Source organism: Sinocyclocheilus rhinocerous, unplaced genomic scaffold, assembly GCF_001515625.1.
Source record: "Sinocyclocheilus rhinocerous isolate Xijiao unplaced genomic scaffold, SAMN03320098_v1.1 scaffold899, whole genome shotgun sequence".
Classification (NCBI taxonomy): domain Eukaryota; kingdom Metazoa; phylum Chordata; class Actinopteri; order Cypriniformes; family Cyprinidae; genus Sinocyclocheilus; species Sinocyclocheilus rhinocerous.
Window position 1 is genome coordinate 601,269 of NW_015653460.1, and position 25,118 is coordinate 626,386.

Here is a 25,118-nt window from a genome sequence, read left to right on the forward strand (position 1 = left end):
TCCTCCTGTAGTGAATCGATGCGTTTTTGTAAGAAAAATAACCATATTTAAAACGTAATGATCAATTTAATCTAGCTTGCGCTCACTGCTGTAAACGGAAGCAGTTCCGGGCGGATGACGTATGAGGTCGGCTTTGCGCATGAGCTTACTGCTCAATATTCAAATACCTGGCTTGTTTGCTGTAGCAGTTTGCAGCTTGCTTCAGAAACCCTCCACCTTCCCCAGCTCCACCTGTATAGATCTGCTACGGGGTGATTCATATATGCTATATGGGGGTTATTCATATGTTATATATATATAAGGCCCAGACTTGCACTGGTGCATGTAATATGTGGAATTGATTAATATTTTGTCATTCACTGTAACTTCACATTCTCATTCTCCCAATGCCATTTACAAAATCCAAGTCAAACAGTATTTCTTTACTTCCTTTCACCTTTTCCCCCTCTAATATATCATATCCTCGTAGGACATATACAGACATGGCAAATATTAATAGACGTTGATGTTGAAAAGAAGTGTTAACAAATAACTTCAGTTAAGGATGAGTCTGACACAACATTCCTCCATGCCAAATAATTACTCTAAGAGCCCTGTGCAGATGCTATTCCAAGATTGTTAATGTAACTGTCTACTTTTTAAAATAAGACATGGTCTTCTTTCAGATTTTTGACAACATATTTAATTCTCAATGTCTCACATTAAAAGTAAAAGTAGTTGTTGGCTCCATGGAGCATGTAACATGCAGCATATAAAAATATGACTACTAATGGATGATCATTCAGGATGTGTTTATTTTGAAAGCATGAAAGTCAGTTGAAGAGTACAGAGGTTAAAGTGAAGAGAGGCCAGTCCTCAGTGTATTCACAGGTTCACAGTCAACCACACTGAGAAGAACATCAGAGAGAATGAGGAAATCAACAGACATCGAACACTTAGGCAATAGTGAAGAACTGTTAAAAAAAATTGCTTTGAATTTTAACACAGTATCTAGCTGCGGTTTCAGTATACATGAATGCTATAAAAATCTTTTTTTTTTCCTTCAAGACCCACATGAAACATTACTTACCACTCTTTTTATTTTAGGTCTTAACGGTGTGAGCTTTCAGTATTTTTATACAAAATCAAAGACAAAAAACAACATCTCAAATTCTCTGAGTAGATAGAACGAATAAAGGTATGGGACAGATTTTAGAAAGTAAATATTTTAGAAGATAAAAGTGAAAGATACAAAATGACAGTGACACGTGTGAGATCCAAAGTATATCAAAGCTGACTTCCGTAGAAACCTGTGACAGCCCATGCTGTGCATCATCTTCAAATTAAGACCACTGACAGCATAATTGCATATCAAGGCCTTCTTCAGTCAAACCTCCACTGACTCCTGTGATGTTTAGAAAATTACAGCATGTCACCACTGCACAACAATTACAAAACGTTGGCCACTGGAGGGGAAACTTTCGTCACTGTTTTTGTTCACCTATATGAAATAATTGTACAATAGGTGCACTGGCTTCATCTGTCCTGTGTAATCCTGAGCTTCTCACCCTTTATTGTTAACTTCAACGGAGGACACGCCAATCAGAAACTGAGTGTTCACATGGACACTGACATTGAGAGTAGCATCACAGTATCGCAGTTGTAGACTATTGCTCATATTAAGAGGTCGACCGTTTCATTTTGCTTTCGTTAAGACCTTTTAATCCTACATCACCTGCCAGTTCTCTGTGCTAAAATTGAAATATGTTTGTATACTGAAAACAAAACATCAACCTGTTCATGTAAAAATCATGACGGCACATAATGAGTTTTAAATTTACTGTAGAACGCATCATCTAAGAAATGAATCAGTACTGCCTCATGAGTAACAGACAGTAAACTCCACACACTAGTGAAGCGTGAATGTTTAATGAGAAAGATCAGCGTGAAAGATGAGGTGTCTGTTGCTGACAGCAGACATTTCTATAAAATAAGTAAAGACAAAAAAAGCTATCGGCTAAAATCTTAAATCATTAAGATTAGGGTTTGGTTAATAGGGCTAGACTTAATTAGGATCATTAGTGTTTAAGACTATTTGCTTTAGGCAGGAATATATCTAACCAATGTAGAGTACTGCAGGGAGGATGTATTTTTGTAACCCAAGTTAGCATCACCCTGATTCCCTTGATGAACAGCCAATAGGATTTTAGTTATCGCAGAAATAAGCTTTGTGACCAATGAGTTTATGATTCTTACACGTTTTGTTTAAGTAATAGAATGCTTTGAAACAATAATAAAAATAGTAAAATAAATAAAAGTGACTTACTTGACAGGAATAAGTAAATATCTGCCTGTTACATATTTGGAATTTAAAAAAGATAAATATATAATTTATGTTTTATAATTTTATGTTTAAGTCGAATAAATTAAAAATCTCAGAATATATTCAAATGCATTATAGATTAGTAAAGTGAGATACAATGAAAAGATAAAATGTAAGGATTAATATATTGAAGGGTCTCAAAATAGTAGTACATCTATGCCTCAGATGAAATTCTATTGAAAACAAAGATCAGTGTGTGTGGCTATATGTACTTTTAAAATGGACAAGTATATTATTACTCAATACATGTACAATTGTATGCAAATGAGTATATAATACATTATAAGAACAAATCACATTTTCCACTGTTCATGTGGCTAGCTACCAAGCAGATTTTAGGTATTTCTTATGTTTACCTACTCTGCTCCATTTATTGGGCCACATGTCTCAACCATTAAAATGCCATTATGAGATGAATTTAGCCGCCTTAGTTGCTGCCGAAGTATCTTTCATAACTGATGACAACATTTCATGAGCGCGTGTTCGATCAAGACATGAAATGTCCATGTAAAGCTGAAGCTGAATGTAGCAGTTATCTGGTGTCATAAACAGCAGATTTGAAAAAGCATGCTGTTCTTGGCTACGTCTAATCTACAGAGGTTAGTAAGCTATTTACAGAAACTATACATCGCACACGAAGCTGTGTATCGGTGCTCCTGCTCAAGATGGATGTTAACAAACTGCAATGCAATAAAATAAAAAAGTACTTTTATAAAATGAGGCCTGCTTTAATCATCTATCCTAAAACATGTATGCAGATCAGTGCTAAAGATTCCAATCTTGGCTTAATGTAAGCAGAAAACAGCTTTTTTCTTCTTTTGCGCAAGGTTAGAGTGGCCAGAGCCTTCGATACACGTCACACAGCTTTGTGATTCAATAGAAAACAGATGCTTGCTGGGAAATGTTTTAGAAGTCGGCTCACGATAGAGCGTGTTGAGATTAATGCTATGTGCTGCGGGATCAGTATTAGCATGCTTGCTGCTTATGTACAAGTGTGTGGGATCTAAACGCAGGTGGGAGAGAGGTAGCAAGATTAACCGCTCTGTTCCTCCCCTGTGTCTGATGGCAGGGGGGCTAAAGCCTCTCCGTTGCATCGTGGTGTAGGATTGGGCTGCTCCGGAGCTGGGGTGTGAAGAACAGGCTCAGCCGGTGGCTGGGCGGCAGCAGCCGCTGCTTCCACGGCAGGGGCTTCTGTGCTCGTCGAGTTGCTTTCAGCAGTACTCGATGGGGCTGTGGAGGCCTCCGATGGAGCTTGAGGGTTTTCCTGAGCCCCTGCTGCAGGGTTGGGCGCACCAGGTGCTGCTGCTGGTGCCGCCGTCTGATGCTCTGGTGCCCTGAGACGCTTCATCATGGTCGTGACCCGTACCGCTTTCTAAAGGGAGGTGGTAATCCTATATTAAATTTGGCCAAACTCAACTTCTTAACACAAAAGCGTAAACTTCATCTAGAAATTACCTTCCACTTAGCTTTAGCAAAGTTCTTCTCGATTTGTGCACACACGTTTTCCTTGATGTTCTTGTCTGATGCAGCATTTCCAGATATCCTTTAATGGTGCAAAAAAACATATTATATGGACTGGAAACTTGTTTTTAGATACAGTAATGTTCAAAGGTTTGGGGTCAGAAATGTTTTCTTTATTTAAATGTTCAGTAATGATTCAGCATTAAGTTGATCAAGTGACAATTACATTGTTACAAAAACTTTTAAACTTTATAGTCATCAAAGAATCCTGAAAAATAAAATATGAAGCATAATGCTGATAATAATCTTGGGCAGCAAATCAGCATATTCAAATGATTTCTGAAGGATCATGTGACACTGAAGACTGGAGTAATCACAGGAAATTAAACATGTTAAAATCTATTAAAACAGAACACATTTACTTTAAATTGTAATATATTACACAATATTACTGTTTTTACTGTAATTAAATAAATGCAGCATTGTAAGCATACAGTAAGAGACTACTTTGAAAAATGATACAAAAGTTTATGTAACCCAAACTTTTGAACAGTGGTGTATTTCATACACAACATTTTCTCTCAGTAGTTAGGAATGCCAATATATTGAGTAACTGGGTTACACTATATTTTAAGGTGTCAATGTTACACTGTAATTATATCATTTAAGTACTTAGTAATATTAATTAACTACATGCACTTACTATATGGTTAGGTTTTGGATTAGGGTTACTTGCATGTAATTATGCATAATTCATTGTTATTATAATAGTAAGTACATGTAACCTGAGTAACAGACACCTTAAAATAAAGTGTTACCAGTAATTGTCAGGTATATTAATACTATAAGTACCATTCATGGTTGATGGCTTCTTGCGCAGTCAGTCTCTGATCCTGGTCCACCTCCATAAGACGTGACACTAAGTTTTTAGCTGCGGATTGACAAAATGGCAGATGTAAACACAACTAAACTGTCACATCATGTCTTTAAAATCAAGGCTTTCATAAGACAAGTTTGCGATCTACTAAGCATGTGAGATTTTATCAGTATTCTTCACTAACACTACCGGAGTCTGAAATTTCATCCCAGTATGGTGAGTCAAACTCATAGTCTCCAGCAAGAATCTTCCGGAAGAGGTTCTTGTCATGGTTTTCATAGTCATCATCATCTGTTTCATCATAGAATGGAGGATTTCCGGAGAGCCTGTGCATGAGATGAGGGAAATCATTACAAACAGTGAGAAGGATCTGGGTAATGGTACTCTCATGCCCACACAGCTCCCTGACATGCATTTTGCACATAAAATTAGCATAATATTGGAATTTTTTATCATTGTACAGATTTTGTGGAGACTGCAGAAACACTATGTGAATTAGATGACTCTGATCTATTAATAAGCTATCATCGGTTTCGCATTTACTCCTCAGACAGCACATTCTAGCCAACGTGGGTGGTTTTTGGCCAGAATAAGGTACAATGTGGACCACACTTCAGCTGATAATCAAAAGTCTGGCTGTGGAAGACTAGTTAAAGGGGTCCTATTATGCTCTTTTACAAAGTCTTGATTTTGTTTTGGGGTTGTACTAGAACAAGCTCTCATACTAGGTTGTTCGAAAAACACATTCTTTTTCACATATTTTACATTATTACAACACCTCTCTCCCCAGTCTGGCATGAACGGCTCGAATAGTTCCTGTATCAAATGAAAGCCCGCCTTCTGAAATACGAAATGTGCTGTGATTGGTTAGCTGGGCCAGTGTGTGTTGTGATTGGCAGCACTCGACACCTGGTCGGGAAATGTCATGCCCCCCTTACGATAGCCGCCTGCAAGCTTCAGTATAAATATTGCGTCAAAATCAAATAAATTTGAGCGCGATTTAAACCCGGATGATTGTAACAACTTTAAGTTTGTCCGCCTTGGGAAAGCTAGCGTGTCGTTCGTTGTAGTTTTTGAAAAGTGATTTCTGTTAAATAAAATATCTCCTTTTGAATTGGACGTTGAGCTTTGTAACTTCGCAGATCTTTTTTATGCTCAAACAGCAACATTACAGACTAACTACAGTTGAAAAAGTGAAAAAGCATAATAGGACCCCGTTAAATGCTGTCTGTAAATGAAGGTATTATGAGCTCCTGGTTTTGGTTTATAGGAGAATACACTCACAGTATGTACATGATCACACCAAGGGCCCAGCAGTCCACAGGTCGGCCATATCTCTGTCTCCCAACAACCTCTGGGGCTGGTTGAAAAAAAAAATTAACAAAGACAATGCATTTAAAAAAAACATAATGACACTGATTACCATAGTTTGTTATTCTAATTTTAACAAATGCATGCCCATGTAAACAGAAATCTTGTAAAAAAAAAAATGTTGTTGTTCATCAATAAAGACCATCTGTTGCAACTGGCCCCATGAGTGTTTAAAGAGGTTTTGCCTGTTTTGAAGAGCTTCTTACCCAGATACTCTGGGGTTCCACAGGGCTCCTTGATGAGTCCATTCTCCAGTTTTGCCAGATGGAAATCACTGATGACTATTTTCGAATGTTTCAGTCGGTTGTAATACACCAGATTCTCAAGCTAGAGGGAATGAGAATGACAAGACGACATGATGCTTCGTGAAATTCCTTTTCTCAAAACAGACTTTTGTTTTTGTGTCAAGACAACTGATGTAAAAACAAGTAACATTCTAGAGCAAAATTTAGGAACACTATTTACTGAACAATACATTATTAGCAAGGACTTGACATTAACTTTTTTGCTCACCAGCCACTGTGGCTAGTGGTTTTCCAAATTTACTAGCCACTCAGCATTTTCACTGGCCACAATTTTGTTGATGGGAAATTAGTTTTATATGACTTAAGTTACTGCATACTAAAATGTATTTAAATTTTTTTTCTAGGTCATTTTTTGCCTATTTAAAGGCCATTTTATATGAATAATTTCACTTAATATAGCAAGACAATATAGGGCTGTTACCAATCAAATGAAATCAGTATTAACAAAACCTATCTTTCCACTGCAGAAGAAACAGAAGCAGCTGAAGTGGCATTTAGATGCATTTACACAGACAGTTTAATGAAGCTGAAATGTAGCATCAATGCATTTACACTGCAAAATTATAACAGAATAAATAATGTTATGAGCTTGGTGTTTTAAATCAGTTTATTTTTTTAATATACAAATACAAAATGTTGGAAAAAATGCAAAGATAAGCTACTGTAGCCTACTTTTAAATATGAAAGAAAACTGCCAGTAGGTGGCAGCAAGTGACTGTCTTAATAAGTGAGTCATTGAGACATTCATTCAAACAATTCGTTCAGACAGCTGATTCATTCAAGAATGAAGCAAGTGCCTGTCTTTATGAACGGACCACTGAATCATTGACTCAAATGAGTAATTCAAAAATGCTGAATCATTCAGTAACCATTCAGTAACGAAACACCACTGTGTTGCTCAGAGATGTGCGACTGTTCTGCTTTGACCTTTGTTTGGAACTATTGTCATTAACCAAATCGAGCAAAAACTGTCAACACTGACAATATTGTACTAAAATGCATATTAACTACTCGTTTGAATTCTTGCATAAAATCATTGTCAAATTTCAGAGAAAACTTCACTCTCTTGGTTGTGTTGCTTAGCTAGGCTATATGTTATAAATATAAAAACTAAGTTACATTTTTATGTTTCTTCTGTGTGCAGTTGCGCTCATATATTTTGATTTCTCCATGAGATTGTTTCACATACAGACAGGCTGTGTGAGGCTCTTCTGGCCCGACCTTGTTACTGTTGATTATCCATTATCAATTGCTGTTTACACCGAATGTAATAAAATCAGAATCATTCTCGCCAAAATTTCGTTGCTTCCCCAATTAGATTCCCTAAGATTTGATCTTTGAGTGTGTGTGTGCGCTTAAATCCACGCCAAAGCTCATATTTGTAAAAACTGCCTTTGACGTGGAAAAGTGCTTAGCGTCACGTCAGGGTACGAGCAGATATACACACTTTTTCTTGTCAGAGTACTGCAGGTTTTTGAAAATGTAAGCTGTTCTTGCAGCTCGCTGTTCTAAATTCAAGGATTTGGATGATGACTGGTGATCTTTTATATGTTAATAACATTAATTAGGAATCGTTAACCAGGCAGAGAGCTGAAACCATTCATTTGCGCGCAAGTTCAAGATTATTTGTGATTCATAGGTTTCACATCTGAAAGAGAGGCGCACGTGCATTTTCTGTGCGTAAGTTCATTCTATGAATCACACATACGCATATTTGAGAGATGATCATAAAATCAAATTTAGGATGGTTTCTACACAACATTTTATAAATGAGGCCCTATGTGTTTATGTAAAATTATCATCTTTTTCTTTCACCATTGGCAAATTATTTCCTTTCTGTATTTTAGACATAAACCTCAGTAAATGTTAGTAGATTTATGCTTAAATCAATAAAGCACAATTTGCCAATAAGCAAATAAAAATACACTAAATTTAACTTAAAATCTAGTTTACTTGAGAAGTAAACAACTTTTGTGAATGTTTGATGCTAAACAAGAAAATCTACTGAAGAATTTACTAAGAAAGTATATCATTTATGAACAGCAAAAAAAAGGATTTTTGAGATTGGAGATCTAAAAAAAACAGTTACAAACAATAAACAAACAGATCTGATAACATTACACAAAAAAATTAAAGTGCGGTCCTAAAGTTTAGATTCGAAAACCAAAACAGAATTGTATGTCTTGTGTGGAATCTTCTGGGTAATAATGTTAATTAATTATGAACTATATGACCACCAGAGGGCGCTGTGTGGTGTACCTTCAGGTTCCTATGAACAATCTTCAGGCTGTGCAGGTAAGCAACTGCCTCCATCACCTGTCTGATAACATTGCTGGTGTCCCTCTCAGAATAATAGCCTTGATCCAGAATCCAGTCAAATACCTCCCGACCTGTGGCTCTGCAAGAAAACACAACATGCTGAGCTGCTTTTTCTGTGCAATTATGAATTGTTCACACCCTGCTTTAAACGTTGGCACCTTCAAAAGCTTTACTTGATCACGCAGGTGTAGCAGGTGCAAATCATCCAGTCCATGCCACACATACAGCGTACAGCAGGGATGAGGCATTAAAATAATGAATGCAAATCCAAACAGACAGGTAGGAATGTGACAAGGACGAGGTGGTATAATCGTGCTAGGACAGTCTGAGCACAGGGTTTATTTCTGTTATGTCTCAGGCAACAGTAGCAGCAGCTTTAGCCTCTTGAAGTCAGTATCAACATGATTAGAAGGGAACCTTTGTTGCCAAACAACCTTTGCCAGAGGAATTTGTTTTCTGCAGCTTTTGTCAGTTCTTTGCACCTTTGCATTTGCCTCCTGGATGTCGTCTGAGAGACAGGCGGCGGCTTTCAAATGCTTGTTCAAAATTGTTACATATTACTATGACATATTATTAGGACATATAGAGTGACAACTGATATTTAAATGCATTTTATGTAAGTAGTTTTCTAAACTGTTTGATTAGTGATAAGAAGATCAGATCATTTTACTGACTCGGATCTTTGAATGAACAAATCTTTTTTGAAGTCATTTTGTTCATTTCAGCAGAATATAATTTAAACTTTACATGTTAATAGCCACATCCCACGACACATCTGCTTACGCAACGTTTCGAATAAGACTGTTAATGCAATAAAACTATAATGCAACCAAGGTCAGATTATGAGAAACAGAAACAATTAATTCATTGTTTCAGATTATGCAGTCTGTTAGTTTCCCTCACCGCCCGATCTGTATCTTTCTTTCTTTTGTCACGTCACATCCCAGAAAACTGAAGCTACTGTATGCAGTCTGTACCGGAAACAGAAATGATTAGTTCATCTCTCGAGTTTTCGGGGGGTTAAGTCGTTCGTTCCCAGCCCCATAGGTTATAACGCTAAGCAGTCCCGGAAACAGAAATGATTAGTTCATCTCTTGAGTTTTCGGGTTCGAGTCGTTCGTTCGTTTGTCACGTGCCGGCTTCCCGGCTCAGTATCTTACAACATATACAAACATTATATGTAGGAAACAAATATTATATGTTGGTATCTTTGCTTTATCACAGTGATTTTTCCTTATCATACTGATAAAGTTTAAAGCCTCTTTATTAGCACATCATGTTAACCATCATGACAGAAATTCACAAATGTATAAATTATGAGAAATAAAAAAAGCTACAATTTGAGACCAGAAATGCATCACATAACTGTAAATGTGTTTGTAAGGAAGGTTGGGAATTATTAACTCATTTCTGTATCCAATACTGTTATCACGTCACATGACAAAAGAACAAACGACTTAGACCAGAAGACTTGAGAAGTGAACTAATAATTTCTCTATCCGGTACAGACTGCATAGCGCCTATGGGGCTGTCACGGGATGAACAAATTAATCGAGAGGTGAACTAATCATTTTTGTTTCCTGTAGAACCAGTAGGATGTTGCGCATGCGCAGTCAACATGAAATGAACAAATCCCTCACTGAGACGACTCGCCATTCCCGAGTCATATTAAAGATTAGTTCAAATTGTACTCTAATAAAGATCACTAATAAAGATCTCAGTGGGTTCATTACAAGCTATAAGAATCTTACGTTTTGGTCAGCAACTGCACCAAATTGCATATTTTTGCTTAGTTTCCTCTGAAAAAATGTGTTTTTCCTCCTTGAGTATCAGCTCCATATTCTCACTATATCATACGGTATATGAGATTATACAAAATGTATCATGTATCAAATATGATAATACAAAATTGCTGATTTTTAAAAATGTTTTTTTTATATTTTGTCTAAAGGTTAAAAAAACATTTTAAAAAATGTGATTATTTCATGTCAGGCTTTATATGGTTAATAATTATTTTAAAGTTGCATACTAAAAAACTTCAAACATTCTTTGCCCCATTGCTTCTCATTTGCATTTTTAATTCTTTTTTTGAGGGAATGTTTATTTAATTTGAAAATACTTAAAGGCCACATGCCTTTTGACTTATATTTAATAGTTTGCATTAATATTTAACTTTTTAAATAGTTAAGTAAAATATTTAGTATGCTGAAGAGTAAATTGAAACGGTAAATTCACCGGTATTGGTACTAAGTACAGAAATCATTACACTCCTAAAAAAAAATAAACAATCCTCTGAAACGGATTTGAGGACTTACAGCTCAAGGAACAGGTAGTACTCTTTCTGGGTCTCATAGACATCGACCAGCTGGAGGATGTTGGGGTGTTTTACCCTGGGGAGGAGAAATGGACAATCAGTTAGGAGACAGTTTGTGGCACACAGGAGGTTGATACACATGTAGCTCTGTGCCCAGATTTATCCCGGTCTGCCATCAACCCCACACTCATGCCCCATCTGCCACTGCAGAGTCATCCAACACCAGACACACACGCCTGCATCCCTACTATTTGCATTTCACATGGATTCCTTTATCCGCTATAATCATATTTAATTAAACAACAATCAGTATTATTACAATGTCAGTATTATCATTAATGCTCTGTGGCTGAATCACATCAGTTCAAATCAACATTTATGTATATATGCTTTATGTAATTGCTTTCAAGTATATGCCAGCCTGAGGATGCAGCTTCCCATGGTTTCTTCTTCATCTACTAAATCAGTTTTTCCTTGCCACTGCCGCCATTGGCTAATCACTGGAGTGTTTGTAACACATTATTCTTATTTTAAAGTAACTTTTCAACAATATGTATTATGAAAAAGCCCTATTTAAATAAGTTGAGATGAACTGAATAGCAGAAATAGCAAGAAACTTCCCTTAAAGCATATTACATTTTAATTCCAGCACATATAATAGTATAATTTAATTCATTATGTAACACGGACACTATAAAGAAGTGTTTCAGAATTTTGTAAAGGTGGTTATGTCAGCCAACTTTTAAATTAAGAAATTAATACACTGATTATGCTTTGAAGACACTAATGTGCTCTTATGCCAGCAATAGAGAGGGGAACTAAAGGTGAACCCATAAAAAAACAGCTCATTCTAAAAGTGACATTTCTTTTGTGTGTTATTCATGAGCTGTTGTGATTTGTGAGCGGGGCGCAAACGCAGCACTGCAGGATCAAAGTGACATCAGTGACTCAGAAAATCAGCCTTTTAGATGCAGAATAATCATATATAATCATACACTGTGCAAAGCATTTATATCTAATATCTTAAGGCTTTGACATGTTTGGTATATTTAACAAAATGCGTTGCACCATTAGGTGTTTCATGTACTTTCCACTCATTTGAGATGACTGAAAATGTCAATAATGAACATAGGCTACACATAGCTTCACAAGCCAAGAAGCTTTTTGTTAAAACTCACTGTTGTTTCACTTTTTACTAAATAAATAAAAAAATAATAATAAGCAATTTGCAAGCTATATGTTGTTTTTTTGTTGTTGCTGTTTTGAAACTGAAACATTTGATTTTTAATTCTCTTACAAAACCTAAAATTTCAGTGCCATTAAACTGAATATGTTATTCAAATCAAGCTTATGTAATACAGCTAGACGTTTGCGCTCACATATCTGCATTGGGCAAGTTTCAGACCTTATGCAGTGAAATAAATTATTAATAAATTGCATCTATCACAATTTGTCTAACACATTCATCACTGCAATTGATTTAAGAAAAGGAAAAATCACTTTTTTGGAGTCAAGAATGTGACAACAAACTAACTCGAGCTTCTGCAGTACACAAATCATCTTAGAGGAACAGCAGTGTTTAATAGAGCTTTAATAATCATTATTCATAAATGAAATAAATATGATTCTCCTTAAACCAAATGAAATCAAAACAGCAGATCTGAGGACAGCAGAGGAAGTCCCATTCTATAAAATGATTGTTAAGGGTTTTGAAAAAGAAAACTATATGTAACTCACATCTTTAGGATGAGAATCTCGTTTTTGGCAGCCTTCCGCACCTTTCTTCCATCTTTCTTCAGGAATTTTTTGCAGGTGTACATTTTCAGTGTGTTCTTATCCTTTGCCCTGAAGATCTCACAGAACTCCTCCCTTGAGAAGAAAGTGATTTTATTGCACTAATTACATTAGAATTTTGAGTGAAATTAAGGAATAGTACACACAAAAATGAACTTTCTGTGAATTACTGTATTAAGTCTTCATACACAGCTAGAATACTCTATTCTAATTAATCAGTCACATTATTCGGTAAAAATTTTCTCTAACTTTCCTACAGTGTACTAGTCTCCCATAACACTACACAGACTCACATAATCAAATTAACTTAAATCAGTTGTTCATATCTATTTATATATTTATTTTGTAAGTAGCAGTATAATTAGAGGGATAATGCAGTCAGTTGATTATCATCACGAAATAAACCCCTTTGGGATGATACAAGAGCCATTCTGGATATATTTTGTGATAATTGCTGGCTGACTGCACATTATCCCTTAAAAAAAAAGTACCTTTGAGAACAACTTCGGCAACTTACATGCAAAAATAAAGGAAACGGATTGCAAAAAAAAACAAAAACACATTTTACTCACGATTTAACAATCTGGCCCAGATCATATTTGTCTGTGATTTCTGTTGGACTGTTGTAGTCCTTCTTCTCGCCAGGTTTTAAACAGCCGAATGGCATGGCCCACCCTGCCCTTGAGAGAAACAGAAATATTGAGAGAGGTTACAGATCAACTTAAATCCAGTTGTCCGCAGTCAAAAATCATTGCACATTGTGTGAATATATATTGTTCACCTACACCAGTCATTCTGGATTAATATGCATGCTGACTTGCAGTAATATCACGTTCTGTGACATTTTTAATTCTGAAGGGAAATAACAACTGTGCATAAACACCCCTCTTTTGACATTCACAAACAAAACATATTTGGTGGCCCCAAACGTTGAGCACTGCTAAGGGATTTGTCTCTCTACCAATCTAATTTCCAGTGAAACAATATTCATGCAATTTATGGTGCTACACATGCAAAACTTGCCATCACAATGCTAGGGTGTTCTAGCTGGTTGCTATGGTTTTCTAAGTGATTTTAATTGGTTTCTTACACTGTAAAAAAAATTTATTTTGAAAAATTTAGGAAATTGACAATAACATACTGGCTCAATTAATGACTTCCAAATAATTTTCCCCAAACAAAAAGATGCATTGTGGTAAGTTTTATGTTTTATAAATTTAAAAAAATTATAATTACCAAACATATTTAATTGTGCTCATGTCAATCTATCAAGTCGAAGTGAAAAACCACTGGTATGGTGAATTCAAGTGCGGATGCTAGCGCAAGTGGAGCCGAATCAGCTGAAGACAGAAAAAATCACCAATCCCAAGAAAAGACATATTCATAGTGAAAATTGCAAAAGTTATGGTGAGTATTAAGCACTGAAAGTATTTTCCAAATGTTTTGTGTTAGGACACGGTATAAAGTTAGGTGGCATTATGCAGAATTGTGAGTTCATGCATTCATTGGTTTCATGATCTTGTTTTCCCAGTTACTCCATAATTATTTGCTTTTAGCCTATAGGCTTATTTTGCTCATGTCATATATGTGTAAAACACTGTTAGACCGACTTCTGAAATATGAATTTGATGCAATATATGCACAATGTAACCACTGAATACAGTGTTGCTTAGACCACAGGTGGTGTCTGCTTCTTTTGAGGCTTATTATTTCATTATTCATCCATTCATTTTTTATTTTTTTTTGCTCGTGTCAGAATCTTTAAGCAGTTTAAAGCTGGATATATTTACATACCATGAAATAAACAATAAAGCATAATACTGTTTGTCAATGTATATCTCATCTTCACTATATAATTAAGTAGCTTCTGTTCTGTCACTTGCCATATGTGATGCAGGAGAACATTATTATTTTTTAAAGGTTTTCAATTTATGCACTGTCGCTTTTGATTTTTTTTTTCTTTACATCATTATGTTATGCATACTGAATGTATTCAGTGTTTTTCCTTATTTAAAATCAGGTATCTTCACCAAATATCCTGTATTGGAATTTATTTGTAAATAAAGTGAAGTGATGATGTCAACTCTGTTGTCGGTGTTCTGTATTTTGTTTAATGTATTTCTGTTTTTAATTTTTTAATTTTCTTTTTCTTTTGGGACAGTGAGAAATAATGAGAAATTTAAAACATTTAATTGTACCAACAATACTGTTCAGTAAACAACATTTTTCCAGTGACTCAACATGTTATTTCTGATTGAGCCAATGTTTACAAACTGTTGCCACAATTGATAAAATTCAATTCACAGAAATTCAACTATGCCAACTAAAAAAATTTTGCTGTAACATGTCACTAGAAAAATATTAGTTGTTAAATGATTTTTATTTTTTAATTTTTTTTAAATGGTGTTCTGGGTGCTTTCTAGAACATTGCTAAGGTTGCTTCATTTTTATTTCTGTTTTTTTTTTCTATTTTAATTTTAAATTTTAGTCAGTTTTTAGTATTTCTTTTTTTTGTTTGGTTGGTCATTTAAATGTCATGCAAAAAAGTTTGTATTATCTTTATTTCAGTTCTAGTTATTTAGTTTATCAAATCACAGTAAATGAAATGAAAAATGTTGAGAAAGGCAACTAGCTGGAAAGTCATTTGTGTGTTTGTGTGTATATATACACTGAACAAAATTATAAACGCAACACTTTTGTGTATTGTATTTCAGAATACTTTTTTTAGTTAACTGTTAGGGTTAGCTGTTAAGAGAGAACAAATATTATCCTACCTTACAACTCTGCTGCTGTGAATCAGACAGGAAAAAAGAGCAGCTGAATGATTATGGGCAAAGGAAATGGGGTGATGAAGACAAATGAAAGGCCATTGTGCGCTTTTTACCACACTTACAGTCTAAATCACTGTGCTTCCCTTCTTCCAGGCAGGATAAATTAAATTAGACACCAGACTTTCACTCGCTTTCTTTCTTTTATTTCTTTCTTTATTTTTGCTGAAAGTGAGACTTGCTTATAGGCAGTTTAATTGGAAGAGGATATTTCAGTTTTTTTATCAAAAAACTATTGTATGTGCAGATGAAATCAGGAATAAATCAATTTAGGACATTTGCTGACTAGAAATTTCCCTTGATTTAATTAGATTAACACTGGATTAAGCTAAAACGATGAATGGATTTCATTGTGATGCTAGTCAACAGCTGTTTGGATCAATTATGATTTTGTTTCTGAACAGAACAACAACCTGTGTGCTCATACTCTTGGAAGTTGCGTAATGCCAGCCAATGAGATTTAACCAGGCAATTCAAGCCAGCTCTTGTTTTGTGTACAATATGCATCAGATGGTCAGTGAATGGATTATGGGTGGTAGTGGGTGTGCAATTTGAGACTAGGCTAGAAGACACATTGCCCCACACTAAGAAACGACTTGTACAGCTGACTTAATTAGTTTCATCATAAGACTATGGTAATGTGTGAGCACTACAGGGTCTACAGAGTATATACTGTATCACAAAAAAAAGGAAAAAAGACATAATGCGCACATAGACAAGCAGAACAGGGACACACTCTGATTTACTGTACATCCTGGTTTCTAAGACGCACAGATTGTGTCCTTAATTTCTCTCCCCCTCTCATTTTGCTTGTTCCTCATTTCTCCTGTCTCGCTGTGCTACTCTTTATCTTGTTCCTTCCCTCTTTGTTCATTTTTGTAAACCTACATATAATGCAAAGAAATTTGTTATGTAAATGATGAAGCTCTCTGCTCTGTGATTAATTACACTTCTGTTTGCTGTGTAAATTGCTTTGAGCTCCTTAAAGGGGTCCTATTATGCTCTTTTACAATGTCAAGAACATGCTCTCATGCTTGGTGGTTCGAAAAACGCATTATTTTTTACATAATTTACATTATTACAATACCTTTCTCCCCATTCTGTCACAAACGGCTCGATTAGTTCCGGGTTTGATGAAGGCCCGCCTTCCGAAAAACGAAATGTGATGTGATTGGTTAGCTTGAAAGGACGTCGGGAACGGGATATTGTTAGATCGCCCGCTCCCGTTCAAATTACACCAGAGTTACCGACCGCTACCGCGTTTTATTCGGGAATTTAATCCCGCGTTGCAAGAAATCTGGTCGGGAATGCAGACCTCTAGTCCAGTGTTTCCCAGGCGGCATATATATGCAAACTCATTCTATGCCAGCAGGAGGTGCTGTTGGAGTGGTAGAGATCAAGGTTTCCCGGCTGTACACGGCTGTACACAAAGCTACACACGCTCCGCTAAAAAAAAACACTGCTTTATCAGACATTACATGCAAGATTAAATGAAAATGACATCCAATTTTCTTAAGACAGTCGGTTTCCTTCAGAAATACAGTGATATAAAAACACCCGCACTCAATGTATGGGAAACACTGTAGTCTCATAATTGAAGTGTAAATCATTTGTTGTAGTTCTTGAAAAGGGATTTAAAAAAAACGAAATATCTCCCTTTGGAGTGGACTTTGAGATTTGTAAGTTTTAAGATCTTTTTTTATGCCCAAACATACACACTACACACTGACTAAAATTCAAAAAGTGAAAAAGCATAATAGGACCCCTTTAAAGGCATAGTTCACCCCAAAATAAAAAAAAATCTGTCATTCTTTACTCTTTCATGCAGTTCCAAACCCAAATGTTATATATATGATGAAAGCATATTTAAGTAATTACTGGGTTTAGCCATTTGTCAATGATCCATAAAAAGGGCCTTTCATCATAATTTCCAAACAAAATAAATGTATAAATGGCACAATAAATTCAATACAATATAATATAGCATAAATAATTCCAGATAATTGCATAAATGCATTAATTAAATAATTGTTAACATGTTAAAGGGGTGGTTCACTGGGTTTTTTCTAGGCTTGATTGTGTTTATGGGGTGCAGTCTAACATGTGTTAATGCTTCGTTTAAAAAAAAACGCATTAATTTTCACATAATTTATCCTTTATTTCACACATCTCTGTCCCTTCTCTGAGAAACGGGCTGATCTTTTCCTGCTTTTATGAAGCCCCGCCCTCAGAAATAGGCGATGGGCTCTGATTGGTTAGCTAGCCCAGTGTGTTGTGATTGGCTAAACCGCCTCTAATGCGCGTCTAATCGTCCCGCCCCTCACCTCAGCGGCATGTGCTCCGGTTGTATTGTAAACAACGGCATCGTTAATATCGCTTATCAGTTTGAGCCCGATTGAGAAGCAGAGGATATTATTGAAGAGGATCGTGCAGAACCTGTGCAAGCACGGCTTTTAATGGTAGGCCTATGTTTTTTTGTTTGTTGTTGTCTCATACTTTTAGATACACTGTTGTAAATGCTACTGCTTATATTAGCTTTTCATTTACGGTTTTATCCTGATTAAAGCTTTAATACAGTACAGCAACCGCTGAATCACCCCTTTAATATTGACCATATGTTGATGCACTTTATTTTATTTGCTGACTGTTATTAATTTCCCAGTTTGGCAATGTAAAGTTCCCCTTATTAAGCTGTGCATTTATAGCACACTCTCTCTGCATCCATATGCATTGATATTACTAACACAGCATAATGGGCCATTTGGCATAAGCACAGAACGTATATAAAGCATTATCATCTAGGAATCTGGCCTGCAGGTCTATGGCAGAACGCAGATAAGGTGATCAATAATTTTAGATGTTTTAAAGCTGCCTTTGTACTCTAACCAATACCATCAGCTTCTGTATCATCAGTGATTTTCTGCTGACAGAAAAAAAAAGGTTTAAAGATTGTAGGTGGACATCTGAAAGAAATAGTTCACACAACAAAATAAAATTTACTTAACATTAACTCTCCCTCAGGACATCCAAGATGTAGAAGAGTTTTGTTTCTTAATTGCAAAAGATTTTGAGAAATGTAGCATTACATCACTTGCTCACAAATGGATCATCTGCAGTGAATGGGTGCCATCAGAATTAGGGGTTGGACAATAAATCGATGTGCCGATTTATCGCGGTAATGGTAGACTAACATCAAATCAAGAGATGCACCGGCGCCTTATGTTTATGGAGATGAGAACTAAAAAACTGCCCCAATTCAGATTTTTTTCTCAGATCTGATTTTTTTGTATAGCTGTTCACATTGTTGTTTTAAATGTGGCGAATATCAGATTTCCAGTGTGAACAGATCATGGATCATGGTTCAACAGAGCAGGGTGGCCGATGGCCGATATCATTTGAAATCATCTGAAAATGGATTAAAAAATAAACGTATAAAATAAACATATACTCTAGAAGACAAAGTATTTTTCACAAATAAATAAATATTTAATAAAAATATAATTAAAAAGGAAGAATGTTATTTTTAGCAGCATCATATGACCCCATTAAAGTTGTGCTCTATAAATAAAGTTTGACTTGACTCGACTTGACTTGACTAGACAGATATCATGATGTATCTTTATAGGATTGTCTAGCAATATATAGATTATCGCAGAATCGCTGTATTTGTGATATTATCGTATCGTGAGCCATGTATCGTGATTTGTATCGTATAGTGAGGTACCCTGCAATTCCCACCCCTAGTCAGAATGAGAGTCCAAACAGCTCATAAAACATCACAATAATCCACAATTTTTGCAATGTCCTTTCCACAAGATAACAGCTCTGAGTTTTCTCTTACAATGCTTGATGTGTTTGGAGAACACCTGATAAGAGAATCACATACAGAATCTCTCCAGATCCTTCAGATTCCCAGCTCCATGTTGGTGCTTCTTCTATTCAGTTCACCCCACTCATTTTTTATAGGGTTCAGGTCAGGGAACTGGGACGACCATGGCAAAAGCTTCATTTTGTGCTCAGTGACCCATTTTTGTGTTGATTTTGATGTTTGTTTTGGATCATTGTCCTGATGGGAGATTCAACCGCAGCCCATTATAAGATTTAACAGAGGCAGTCAGGTTTACATTTTTTATCTGTTGGTATTTGCTAAAATCCATGATGCCATCTATCTGAACAAGATGTCCAGGACCTCTGGCAGAAAAATAGGCCCACAACATTAAAGATCCAGCAGTATATTTAACCGTTGGCATGGGGTACTTTTTATCCCTGTTTGCACCCAACCTATCTGGTGAGTTTGCTGTCAAAAAGCTCTTTTTATAGTTTCATCTGACCATAGAAGCCAGTCCCGTTTGAAGATCCAGTCGTGTCTGACAACTGAATATGCTGGAGTTTGTTTTTGGATGAGCGAGGAGGATTTTTCTTGAAACCCTTCTGTACAACATGTGGTGATGTAAGGGCTGTTTGATATTTTTTAGGTTTTCTGACCCCAAGACTCGACTAATCTCTGCAATTCTCCAGCTGTGATCCTTGAAGAGTCTTTGGCTACTCAAACTCTCCTCCTCACTGTGCATTAGGATGATATAGACACACGTCCTTTTCCAAGAAGATTAGTAACATCTTTAGTTAATTGGAACTTCTTAATTATTGCCCTGATGGTGGAAATAAAGATTTTCAATGCTTTAGCTCTTGCTCCTGCTTCTTACAGACAATTTCTATTTTGTGAAGCTTAACAATCTGGTTCTGCACATCATATCTATATTCTTTGGTTTTACTCTTTGTGGTGGACGAATAAGGGAATTTGGCCTTTGTGTTCATATTTATAATCCTGTGGAACAGGAAGTCATGGCTGGAAAATTTCAATTGAATGGGAATATACTTCAGAGATATTTTACTTATAAGAACTTCTAGGGTGCCAATAATTGTGGCCAACATGCATTGGAGAAAACATTTATTTCATAATGTGAATTTCCCCCCAACTTTCAGCTGTTTTACTTCAAATGAAAGGTTAGAATTTTGTGAATTTTTTGAATGAAATATCAAAAACACAGCCCCTTTTGCTAATTTTTACCAAGAGTGCCAATATTAGTGGAGGGCAATGTAGATTTTCCTATACTTAAGTTTGAAGTTCCAACTTCAGTGTTTATGGTCAATGAAAATAAATACTGCACGTTTAGATGCCTAATTTATGGAGTTGTTTTTCTCATTTATCTTTATACTCTTAAGCTAATCCTCCTGGGTTTGAGAGTTTTCATATTTCTTTAAAGCATCTTGCAGTGCTACTCCATGCTAATGTATAAAAAGTTATGTAAAACGGTATATAATAAATGCTATATTGCGCATTTAAAAGGTGATGCATCCAAAACAAAAAACTATTTATCTTCAAATTGCTGGCTTGGTTTCATCTCTCCAATGATGCAATTACAATAAAGTAATTCATAACACAGTTTGTATAATTGCAAGACCAGTTCTTCTTCAAACGCATCAGGATCCACAGAGCATTCCTCTCTTTTCATGAAGCGTTCCTCTGTGCAACAAGCAAAGAACTTAATTGGCTGAAAACTCATGAGGTTTTTGAAGAAAAGAAGAGAGCAAGAGGAAGTAAGACAAATGGACTGCGTGAGCGACAGAGAGTGAGCAGGAGGAGAATACAGCGGGGTAGAACTGCATTCTGCAACATCATCGCCAGCTCCTCATTACTGCCTCTTGAAAGAAATCAGGCGATCCAGAACTTTATTCGAAACAGGAAACTTCTAAGAAAAAAGAAATGAAAGTTCCTTTGCTTTCCCAAGGGCACTGTGAATGCTAATTAAACCCAGTGGCTGGTACATTAGACTCTGTTTCAACCTTTCTGCAGACCGTAGAGAAACACAAAAAAATAGATACTAGAAGAAAGAGAGCGATAATAATCTCATGTAGGGAATAAGCGAAGGGAGGAGAGACAGAAATAAGAGAGATAATCTTGCTACGCACATCAATCATGAGTCGGGAGACTTGATAAAATGACAAGAGACAGAAAGACAAGACAATAGTATTCATTATTCACACATCAGCATCTACGTCTCTCAGGAAGGATGGTTTGCAGCTAGTAACTGAGCATCTCGCGTATCCTGCGGTATTGTGCTATCCGACCAGCTGAAACTTCACTCTCATAATTACACCATCTTCTCCAGTTTTTCAGAGCTGGCAAAATCGGTGCCTCCCTCCATCAGTCCCATCTGCCTTTAGTTTGTAAATACATGACATCAGTTTAGGCCACAGATAGGCAGAGACTGAGATCACTGAGCTTCTGATGGCCCACAGATTGGCTTACAGCAGGTGGGTTTAGACATCTGATCCAGAGACGCTTTGACATCATACTGCACACTGAGCTGGGTCGAAATTAACTGGGGATTTGGGCAAAAATCCCCTAGATCTTTGAAATGTTTCTTGTAATCTACTAACATCTGATATATTGCATAATATTCCTGTTTTCTTTCCTATCTGCGAGTTTAATGCCTCTGCTGACACTTTAGTGACCTGTAGCTGCCAGATATAAGTTCACTGTCTCAAAAAAAAAAGTGTTTTAGAATGTTTTGTTAATATCAAATAATTTGTAATAAAAATAAAATGAAACATAATTTGAAAATACTCTCAACACCACAAACTGCAAAACAGTGATATGTTTAAGCTTAAAATAGCTTAAAATAGTGATGCTGTAATGTATGTAATGTAATAACTTAAAATCTCAGGGGGTACTTCAAGTAAACATTTTACATCTAATGGGTTGGCTGAAAAAACATTTGGGAATCCCTGGCATAGAGACTTGAGAGTCTCTATGCCAGGGAAATCTGGCAACCACCCTCACATAATGGAGTGGTTTTGCACCACTCACATTTTCTACAGATTTCTAATCTATCTTAAAATGCATTGTAATAAGCTAAAATAGTTTGTTTTTTAAGGTCACACCCACAACTGCTCTGATTAAATGAAAGTATTTGACATGAATAGACAACATACTATAGATAAATAAAATAAATAATTTCTTGGGTGCAAATATGGCCTGTTTAGACTAGATGGGATTTAACTGAAGAACGCATAGTGTTTGTGCCAGGCCTCTAGATGGCCCTTAAACTTAACAGACATGTCGCTGAAGACTTTATCCAGCTTAGTTGTCCTTTATTTTAGTCTTCAGTCAATGTGACTCTCAGATCTCATCTCTAGACAGCTCCCCTGGCGCATTTCTTACTTTCAAATGTGAATAAAAATGTGAGGACTGATAAAGGAGCATCTGCTGTCCATCCACAGTCATTTGGGCTTCACTTTATCCTGTTTGGGCTGTTTGGAGTGTTTTTAAAGATTTTTTGAGGCCAGTTTCAAAGCAAAGCTGCACCATCTCAAATGTGCGATGAGATGTTTGAGTCGGACACAAATAGAGTCGCTGCTTCTACGAAATGCTCCAAGCCTCATCGCGTTGTTGGACCAATGGAGAAACAACACAAGATAATGAGCAGTGTGAAAGAGAGGAATGCTCTATCAATTATTTCTGTCTAGCGCCGCTCTCTGACAGTTCTCTCCAGCTCTAGAACGACTGCTCCACTGAGTTATTCCCTGTGCATTGTTGAACCAAGGCTCCTCCGATTCCTCATTGTTATTCCTGTCCTCCATGTGCTTTTTCTCCTTCTCTCTGTCTTTCTCTGTCCTCTGGCTGTCTGTTTTGCAGTGGTTTACTCCATTATTATTGATCATTTTGGTAAAGAATGAAAAATGCAATTCATGCATCATACAGCATATACACATACAACACCTTTGTGGTTGGCAAGGTTGACGTTCCGCTGTTGCAGCTTTTTATCAGACAAAGAAAAAACTCTCTTTCTGCATTAATCTTGTTCTGTGGATGATTGAGAAGACCATATAATGCTATGGTATGGCAGCAGAAGCTTTACCCTGCTTTTATTGTGAGTCGACTACAGAAAGAATCTAATCATCACTATCATCGCTACATAGAGAGTCCTCAATGCACCAATTTGGTCACTAAATTGGGTTTTCTCCTTTGACTTGCTAAAGAACATAAGGTGTCCTAAGATCTAAAAGCTCTAAGCTCTGACAGGACTTTCTCCAATTACAACATTCAGGGTTAGAGACAGTTCTGCTGTATGCTGTAATGCATGGGGACAGCAGATTGTACAACACGCTTGAACTATGCAGCAACCTCTGACTGAAGCTCAATGCTTTCTTTTTTGAAGTCACAGCAGCTGTACCAGAGAGAGTTCTTGATCCAGGCTTACTACAGGGCAGCTGAGGTACATTATAAATGATAAAAACCAATTATAAATGCAGCTCCAGTACATATGGCTGACAGTACAGGGAATTGTGCAAATGCATATACTGTACATGCATATCCATATGTACATCAGCCTGCAGAGCTCCTCTGTGCAGCCTAAAAATCAAGAGACAAATGCCTACTGCTAATAAACACTACTTTTTTTTCTCAAAGAAATTAAAACATTATTAATACTTTAATTTTTCAATCACAGTTTTCACAAAAATATTGAGCATAACACTTGTTTTTAACATTGATAATAATAAGAGATGTTTCTTGAGCAGCAAATCAGTATATCAGAAGGATTTCATAAGATCATGTGGCACAGACTACTTTATTTTCTGATAAACTGAGGTTGTGAAAATCATTCCTAATCATAATTCCATGATCATTTTTATTATTATGTAAATGAAGATCACACCACATTGTATGAGCTACTCATGTAGACATCCTGATAATTACAAGCAGTTCACAATCTTATTTTATTCACAACTAAGAAAAAGTTGTGAAGGTCTAAAGCAGCACAAAGTGCTGCGTGTGAAGTGACCATGTGACTGATTTAGAATTTTAAACACACTGCATTTATATTCTGCAACAACATCAGACAGATTCATTTATGCTTACCAGAAGATCTGGCAACAAGCATAAACAGGGTGATGACAAGCCCGAAATCCTAACACACTTTCCAGGATTTCCATGACAACAGCAGACTGCTCTCTTACCACCACTGAAATAATATACACACTGAACAGCAATGAAACTAGCAAGGGATCATTTTTACGTGCATCGATGCATCATCAACTTCTGTCAGACTTTACACTCTCATTTCAGTTATGCATTTACTCAAATCTTTTGCCATGCATATCATCGATGGCAATTCCACTGCAGGAAGGCCAAATGAATCTTCAAGACAGTGAGGAGTGACGTGTGCACATTTTCAGTGACTCTAGAGGACACTTTCCAAAATCGCTGCCATAAATATGTCTCTTTATTACAGAACGAAGAGTTTATGAGCGTGCACCCCTTCCCGATCCCCCCCAAACAACCATGTGCACTCTCTAATCTCATTAGATGTCTACGCCTCATATGCTGCTTCAGCTACACACGTTTTAATTGGCTTGCATAAAATTGACATTACGAGAAATATTTTAAGCTCACACGGCAGATAAATAATAATGAAAGTCAGTA

General features: G+C 36.3%; 1 protein-coding gene across 3 annotated transcripts in view; it reads right to left on the reverse strand.

Annotated features, from left to right (window-relative positions):
- Window positions 1-2,352: 2,352 nt before the first annotated feature.
- LOC107715795 (caM kinase-like vesicle-associated protein) overlaps window positions 2,353-25,118 on the reverse strand; it is a 41,942-nt gene continuing 19,176 nt past the window's right edge. Inside the window, exons 1-12 of one of the 3 annotated variants that reach the window (XM_016521995.1) lie at window positions 16,719-16,742; window positions 16,368-16,515; window positions 13,376-13,483; window positions 12,747-12,878; window positions 11,011-11,085; window positions 8,636-8,774; window positions 6,278-6,398; window positions 5,985-6,060; window positions 4,890-5,026; window positions 4,676-4,754; window positions 3,818-3,905; window positions 2,353-3,734 (exon numbers count right to left, since the gene is read on the reverse strand). In XM_016521995.1, the coding sequence (XP_016377481.1) occupies window positions 3,396-3,734; window positions 3,818-3,905; window positions 4,676-4,754; window positions 4,890-5,026; window positions 5,985-6,060; window positions 6,278-6,398; window positions 8,636-8,774; window positions 11,011-11,085; window positions 12,747-12,878; window positions 13,376-13,483; window positions 16,368-16,384 (1,311 nt within the window). In that variant the 5' untranslated portion in view covers window positions 16,385-16,515; window positions 16,719-16,742 and the 3' untranslated portion in view covers window positions 2,353-3,395. Of the gene's footprint in view, window positions 3,735-3,817; window positions 3,906-4,675; window positions 4,755-4,889; window positions 5,027-5,984; window positions 6,061-6,277; window positions 6,399-8,635; window positions 8,775-11,010; window positions 11,086-12,746; window positions 12,879-13,375; window positions 13,484-15,577; window positions 15,586-16,367; window positions 16,516-16,718; window positions 16,743-25,118 lie in introns of those variants that run through there. The other 2 variants (XM_016521997.1, XM_016521996.1) reach the window with 2 other exon arrangements.